This window comes from Chelon labrosus, assembly GCF_963514085.1.
Source record: "Chelon labrosus genome assembly, chromosome: 16".
In the NCBI taxonomy this organism is placed as follows: domain Eukaryota; kingdom Metazoa; phylum Chordata; class Actinopteri; order Mugiliformes; family Mugilidae; genus Chelon; species Chelon labrosus.
Window position 1 is genome coordinate 26,151,556 of NC_140349.1, and position 8,476 is coordinate 26,160,031.

The window sequence follows — 8,476 nt, forward strand, 5'->3', positions numbered from 1 at the left end:
TTGCAGTGATTCACTGTTATGAAAAATAAACTTTTGAAATGCTATGGATAAATGTGGAAAGACTCAAACATGAGTTATTAAAGCATATACACTACTGTGTGAAAAAAATGGATGTGTCAAATGCAGAAAAATAATTTCCCTGTGTGGGATCACTACAGTAAAAAATCTATTATGACATACAACAAGGAATGTGTAGAAATAAAGGCAATGTGAGAATGTTCTTGATGCATGGAGTTAATGTTTGTGCACTTATGCCATCTGGCCAGTTTGGCAGACAAGAGAACAACTTGGTCTTCTTTTTTTATTCCTCAACCTCTACAATAATTTCTGCAGATAAGACCTTCATTGGCTTGTGGTCACCTCTCCTGCAGACCAGCACCAAACGACTAGCACCAGCAATGTGAGTTCTCTTTTGACAGTAAATTTGGCAGTGTTCTAGTAACACCTACAGAGTCAATCAATTTCAACACTAAGTCAGTGAAGATATGGTCCTAACTTACAGAGTGTAAAAATGACACTGACCATAATGACCAGTTGAATTTTCAAGAAAATAACACCCATAGTGTTACTTACATTTGACAACAGTTTTTGTAAGTGTTAAATGGAATCATCACAATCAATGAGTGTTGAACCTACTTAAGCCTACTTAAGAACCTACTTAGTGTTAAGAAGTGACTCCCAGTGATTTTTAACCATGAACAGCTATCACTTAAAACATGAATGGAATGGAAGCATCAACCCTTTGGTTCAAAAACAAGGTTTACATTTTTGGCAGCCCCCCCTTCACAAGTCACAATACTGACAGTTTGAAAGAAAAAAAAAGAAGAAATACATTTAAAAGACATTTCTGAACAGTTTGCAAAATGTGCGAAACTCACTCACAGTATCACAGAAATTTGATATTCTTGTTAAGCAGCAATTATGTTGCCCATCTTGTATCAATATATTCAAGATATATTAATTTACTATAGTAGCCAATATCTGTGATGTAAACAGTGGTCATTATGAAGGTTTTACATGTTGCGGATTATAAATTGTATAAAATACAAAATGTGAGAACTGGTTGGCTAGCTATGATCTGCTTGTCCAGAATCCTGACAGCAAACAGATCAGACTGAGTGGAGGTCATCATGTTACTGGAGACAAAGTTCAATCTTACAAATCATAGATTTAAATGAATTAACCTTAAAGAATATATCTATCTATATATATATATATATATATATATATATATATATATATTATAAGATTTATGGGCTGTATGAGTATCTACAAGTCTGCGACATTTTACAGTCAAATATTTTAAGGCTAAAAATCATGAACCTTCCTTTTTTCACTTGCTGTACTGTAGTTAAACAAGAAACACAAGCGGGTAAATTCACTGGTTAGAATAATAAAAAAGGACTCAAGTAATATCATCTAACCATGGTTAGATGATATTACTTGAGTAAGCATCATACTTGCAAGTATGATGCTGTATCCCATTATGGATAAATAATTGTGCAAAACAACAAAACATGCCTACTGAAGGGTCTCCTCATGCTGAGAAATGTCAAGTTCAATTTAGCTAGCTAGAGCCAAACCCACACGACATAGCTAAAGCTACTTTAAATTAGTGATGCGTGGATGTGACAGGTGGCAGTGACAGTGACATTGTGGCTAGTGTATGAGTGGGTGTCAAAAGAAAGCAAAGACGGTGACCTCGAGCAAAGTCTCTTGTGCAAGGCAATACAGCGAAAGCTATATTTCATTTGGATTTACTTTCACCGGGGATGCAACGACACCGACTCCGTTGTGCTTGGTGTGTCGTGAAAAGCTATCCAACAGTGCTATGGTCCCAAGTAAGCTTAAACGCCATCTCCAAACAAAACTTAAACACAAGAATGCAGACTATTTTTCATTTTTTGAACATTTTCGGTTGGTGGTGTGCCTTGTGATTTTTTCAATGAAAAAAATGTACCTTGGCTCAAAAAAGGTTGAAAAACACTGATTTATGGTACCAGTGCCAAAGATACAACACAACAATGGTTGCATGGTGGCTCCCACCTTATACCTGATAAAAAGCCATGTAAGATTCAAGTTTTAATGTAGAGTTTGTGCCACTGGTAAACACTGGCAGCGCCGTGGGAGCATCATATTGTGAAGACATGTTCTTTGATAAGACAATGGATTAAACTCAGAAGCACTGGGATTTTCTTTCTCTCCGGCGGCTTCTTCCGCTGGATATTTCACAGCAACCTTCCATGTGTTACAGGAAAGAACCAGAGATAATCATCCACAGAGACACCTGAAACTTTCCCCTGGGTCTTCAGGGTTGCTGTTGCTGCTCCAGCTGTGAACCAGCAGCACTCTTCAGTGCAGGCTGACTTTCAGCATCAGCTGCACAAGCATATCTCCACCAGTTCATTGCTGGCAGTAAATGAATGAGGGGGAGCTGGGAAATGAGAGGAAGCTGGGAACCAGTGGTCAAATGCAAAACTTTTAATTTACTTTATTGTGTTAAAAAAAAATAAACATCTCAAATACAGTTGTCAGGCTGTGACTTGTGGAACTCAAAGCCTTATTTTAAGCCTGCTATCGTTTTCCAGTTGCTTTCCAGTTGACACTATATTTTACTTGTTAATAGGTTGTATCTTGCTTGTTTAACACATTTATTTTTTTGCATGTTGGGTAATTGCTTGCCTCTATCAGGTAGTTTTTCTTTGCTTGCATGTGGTTTACTTGCTCTTACTACCACTCTGTGTTCTGTCAGTGTGCAATCAATTTATGCTCTATATCTTCTGCCTGAACACTTACAGTAAGGACCATTCAAAACCCAGACACACCAAACTGACTTCAGAGAACTGTCCGTCATATTACAAAAATGTTGCTTCACTCTGGTGTTTTCATTGACATTAGACAGCACAACAAATTAAATAACCCTGCATTTTATTACATAATAAAAGATTTAAGAAATCTGGCTAATTTTTTCACTGTTTTCTGTCTTTTTCTTGCAGCTCACGAAGATCAGCCTACATAGTGCATACACTGGCACTGCCAAACTGGGGACTCCTGCCAAAAGAAAGATGACTGCATTGATCCATGAAGGGTAAGGTACTGATGCCAGAGCCGGGAACATTTCCTGGAAACAATAAAACAGTGAAATGAGTACCTACAAGTTACCTTTTACTATAATAACATTTGATATATGTTTGGGCGCTTACAGAGTTCGGGTCCCAGACTAAATATGTGAGCTTCTGTTGGGCTTGAGTCACCAGGTAGAAAACTAAGATAACGAAGACGATTAGAGGACTGACAAGTCTCCATGAAACCTGCCAGAAGATGGAGGGCTTATGTCCGATCATGAACTTGATGTCCTCATTGAACCTGCCACGCAAGAGATTTTAAAGTATGGTAAGTATAGCATAAAACTTTATTTAATCATAGTACCAGTGAGGCGAGGTGTTATGGCTAAAATAGCAGAAGCACAGAGACAGAAGACAGAACACAGAGGTTCGGTTACAAAACATATTAAATGTTTAGTCACTATCTATTGCAGAGTGAGATGGCGACTAAGCCATAAACCAATCATTTCTGAGATCTGACTTTATTATGAAAGTATCCACAGGACATGCAATGTATTGTTAGAGAGGATAGCAGTTAACTACTATCCTTCATCAATAACGTCTACCAAATAAGGTTTTGTTAATGTTTGGTATTTCCTGGCAACCGATCAGTTTGAGATACTGCAGGGAGTAATGGGGGGAAAAGAAGCAGCCACAGTGAGCACCCTTGATTTCAATTATTGCAGGCTGTAATAGCAAACTCGGCTCATTAACAGATGTGTGGCTGCTTTATAGAGTGATTTTTCAGTAGGCTGCACAATATCGAACAATAGCATATTAAGCAAATACAGAGGCTGTGTGCACTAACCTGTCAATGCCATAGATGTAAACAACAGCTATCATCTCAAAGAATCCAATGCTCAGGAGTGGAACCGACCCAGCAAAGTTGTCAAAGAGAGTGACCCAATAAAGTCCTGAATGCTGTGCAAACAGTAGGGAGATGACGAATGCAATAGCACAAGTTACTCCTGAAACACACATGCACAAAGACAAAGGAGCATGTGTTAAAACACGATCCATAAATTCTTTCGAGGTTGCAAAGCTGATCTGAATGTTGCTGTAGTTACAAAGAAGAATACCGGTCAGTGCTTCTTGGGGCCATTTTTTAGGTAACAAATTTAGGTCTTTCAAAGGGACCACCACTCCTTCAATGTTACCAAACAAGGTTGAGAGTCCCAAGCAGAGAAGCATAATGAAAAAGAGGACGGACCAGGCCGGGGATCCGGGCATCTTGGTGATGGCCTCTGTGAAAACAATGAAGGCCAGACCTGTCCCCTCCACTCCCTGAACAAACACAACACTGATTAGAGAGAGAAGCTAGAATAATACGAGAAACTGATGCATCTCCATCAAAACCACCTCACCTCACTGAGAAGCTTCTGCATGTCACAGATTTTGATGTCCAGTCCAAGAACAGCATCAGGATAGGAGCTGTTCAAATGATTGAAAGCTGCATCGTAGTTGCTTGCAGTGATGCTCTCTTCAGGAAGCCCAAATGCATTTGATAATGTCATGATGTTACTGGGGAGAAAATATAAGATTAAATTAATGAAGTCAAATCCAATAAATTGTTTTGGTAATATGCACACAGTTAGAGAATATAAGTTATTACAGATATTGGCATATCTAAGGCAGGATTAGAAAACTTTTCATATTTCTTTAAATCTGTGTTTTGAGGTCTGGTGTTGACGTTTCCTCTTTGTTTAGATCCAAACTGCGAAAAAAATGTCCTCAAATGCAAAGTAAAGAGAAATATACAGGACTGCTCCGTGACTACTCACTCACTGATACAGGTGTCATATTTCTCCGTGGCCCTGAAGCCAATGATGGTGTAGGTGACTGTGGCAGCATAGATGGAGGTGAGGCCAGTTATAGCAGACAGGATGACAGCATCTTGTTGGCAGTTGTTGCTTGAAGGAAGAAAAAAGATTGACAAAATGTAATGTCTGAGAGTCACTCATATCTTTTCTTTATAATGGAAGTGAGTTCAATATTATGTTGAACAGGATTTTAAATGTCTCTTACTGAACAGGGTTGTAGCTTGAGAAGGAGATGAGGCCTCCCCATGCTAAGCTAAAAGCATAAAAGACTTGGGCACCTGCATCCAACCAAGTTGTTGGTTTCATCAACTCATCCAACTGGAAAAGTGAGATACATATTATGTTATGGCATTGCATGATGGTATTTATGAAGGTTTGTTTTTAGAGGTTTTTTATGCAATAGAAATCTGAAACATACATCTGGTGTGAAGAGGAACTTTATCCCGCTGAAAGCTCCTTTAAGTGTCAGTCCTCGGATCAGGAAGATGGCCAGCACTATGTAAGGCAGGATGGCTGTGACGTACACTGCCTGAAGTCATGATTAGACATAGAAAAAAAATCTGAAATGATACTGATAGTATTGACTGAGTAATGCTTTTGGTTTGACGGCGGGTTCAATAAACCTTTCCTGAAGTACTGATCCCCCGTATGTAGCAGATAAAGATGATAGTCCAGGCAGATAACAGACACAATAGCATGGGCCAGTGGATCCCTCCAGAGTCGGCTATAGACGTTGAACTGTCCAAAGTCACTCGGTAAAAATAATAATCCACAGTTGAGCTCTGTTGACACTCTGGTACAAATTCTGAGAAAACATTAAAAAATCAGTTGCTTTGAGATCAGTCAGGACCATTTTAGTCAAAGAAGCTTATGTGCATCAGCAGTTAAATAATTTTTGACGAATGTTTCTTTTCTGGCAACCGAGAGCAGTGGCAAATATGCAGAAGAGAGCAAGTATGATACAGAATGACACTGATTAAGACCAAAACATCACAAAGGAAGGAGCTGAGGTGGAGGTGTGAGTGTGTCTGAGCTAAAGCTGCGCTTAATTAGGGTTTGGGTGACTAATATGTTAAAGTATCTATGTTTGTCTCTTCAAATACCTGTTCTGTTTTCATTGAGAGGACACTGTGTCCAAGGCAGTGGCTCTTGAAAAGAATTGAAGAGATACCACATGATCCAGGCTATCAAGGTGTTGTAGTATAGTCCAATCAGTAAAGACACCAGCATGGAGGCGATACCTACAATGAGAAGGACATAATTATTAGCTGAAATCACACTAAGGAGGAATCATGCATGAGCAGTTCTTTTACGTCTGCTTGGCCTAACGGTTACTTACCAATACCAGTAAGATAAGGGTTGATGGCCCTCCACACTCCAACACTGCCTTTTCTGAGTCGCTGACCAATGGCAAACTCCATCAGGAGGAGGGGCATTCCTTCCAGCACCAGGAGGATGAGGTAGGGAATCAAAAAGGCACCTGGAAAATGTTGTAGGCCATGTCAACCCCCTAATCTAAATGAAATGCTTTTACAGGCAAATAAAGTTTTAATGTTGAACATAATATCTCTATTCTGAGCCATAAGATAGTCCTACATTTCTGGGAACAAAAAGGTGACATGAAGAGGCTCCCAGCTTTGATGCGTGATCTGGGTCCCTAAGTTCAGACGTGACTGGGACCTTTCTGGGCTATCTTTTTCTCGTTTCTGAACTCCTAAACTCCTTAGCCTCTTTCTTTCATGCTTGTTTTGCTGTTATTGGGCTCATTTACTGTAAGTGAAACAGACACTTCAGATAAGCCAGAGTTCACCATTCTACGTAATAAAAATCCAACTTTAATGGATATACTGCTGTATTATGTCAATTTAAACTTTATATTGCGCCTATAATAATCACAATTGTCTTAAGACACTATAAAGAACTCAGCAAACAGTAAGGCAACTATGACAACAATCCGTAACATAGTGATGAAATAAGGGTTTGACAATAGTTGACAAAAATCACACAAGATTCCATGCTTTTATTATGTTAAATCTACATTTCTAATGTACTTTCATTAAATGTACATTACCACCTTAAAAAAAGTTCAATATTCAAATTCAAATTGACCTTTTTGTGGCACCTTAAAGACCATTAAACCATGTGGTACTCAACCACATTGTAATTTCTTCAATGTTTATTGAATATACAAATAATATATCCCTTTGGCATTTTCATCTCAGCTTACCTCCTCCGTGACTTTGACACAAGTAAGGGAATCGCCACACGTTGCCAATCCCAATGCAGAAACCCACGCAGGTTAAGATGTACTGAGCCTTGTTGTCCCACTTGGGCCTGTCCCCAACCTCCTCCTTCTCCATCCTCTCCAGATCGTCATAATTAGGGATCCGGAGATCAAGTCCCGGGTTAGGAAGCAAAAGTTTCATGATGGCCCCGCTGTAACTGAGGTGTTACTCCTTCGTCCCTGGAAGCCAAAGGGCTTTGTGTTGGGAAAACGTTTATGATCTTTTACTTTATCTAGTCCGGTTTATAGATTAGAAAGTGCAAACTCTGCCCTTCTATTATAGTGTAACTGAGTTTAATCACATATCAAACACATAAAACAATACATGGTAGTTTTCCTTGTGCTCTCGCAATGAATAGATCTTGCGTTTGACTCCACTTTTCCAGGGTGTACCTCACCTGTCACACCATTTTGCAACTCTGTTTACGCAGTAGTTATGTTGTGATGTTGCCCAATAGCTGATAAAGGGTAAATAACCTTTTCAGAGTGCTCTGAGGTGGAGCTAATGATGACAACAACAACTGTGAGTCCTGCTGCTCCAAGTATATAAAATAAGATGTGGCGCCTACTTAATTTATAGAATGATTTATTACTAGTGGTTCTATTTTATAATGGAGGCAGCTACCAACTGAGTAGATTCGTTCTTAGATTTGAAATATAGATGAGACCTCCAGGGAGGCCAGACACCATGTCACTGGGGTCAGAGAGAATACGAGGCAAGATGATTTCATGGTCAAACTAATTTGATGGCCATCATATCATGGCCTTTGTAATAATTAAACAGTGAAGCTTTTGTAAATGTATTCTACACATTGTTAACACTTTTTTTGCTGTGTAACGTAATACTTTATAAGCTGACATACCCCCGGCTGGATTCAGCAGAATTCCAGGAATGTCCAAAGTCTTACTGCATGTAAGAATTACTGTATGTACAGCTTTGTTTGGAATTCAGCACTTTAGACTTCAATTTGTTAATGGTTTGTTCTGACATGTTGTATAATCTGCCAATAAACACATTTCATCAAACAACAACACACCCAACAAGAGGCACGTGTAACCCACCTGGTGTGTGTTTCACCAACCCTGCAGGTATATCAAAGATCTAGGCTCTAAGAGGAGACTGGCATAAAATAGAGCAGTAAAGTACATGAAAACACTTTAAATCCTTTACATAATAATTCTCACCAGCAACTAAATAATTTGAATTTACTGTATTGTTTCTGACGCAATGTTTCTTCTTTATTGTATTCATTTTCAATAACTTTCAA

At 38.9% G+C, this 8,476-nt stretch overlaps 1 protein-coding gene across 1 annotated transcript; it reads right to left on the minus strand.

The window, feature by feature from the left end:
- Window positions 1–2,525: 2,525 nt before the first annotated feature.
- On the minus strand, window positions 2,526–7,831 carry LOC311501028 (sodium-dependent neutral amino acid transporter B(0)AT1-like). Its single transcript, XM_084562677.1, has 12 exons — window positions 7,152–7,831; window positions 6,264–6,404; window positions 6,028–6,165; window positions 5,548–5,729; window positions 5,343–5,453; window positions 5,130–5,242; window positions 4,886–5,014; window positions 4,469–4,625; window positions 4,184–4,388; window positions 3,913–4,072; window positions 3,204–3,366; window positions 2,526–3,121 (listed from the first exon to the last, which is right to left on the minus strand). The coding sequence occupies exons 1-12, from the start codon at window positions 7,348–7,350 to the stop codon at window positions 2,948–2,950; spliced, it is 1,872 nt and encodes a 623-aa protein (XP_084418803.1). The 5' UTR covers window positions 7,351–7,831; the 3' UTR covers window positions 2,526–2,947.
- Between the last annotated feature and the right edge of the window lie 645 nt (window positions 7,832–8,476).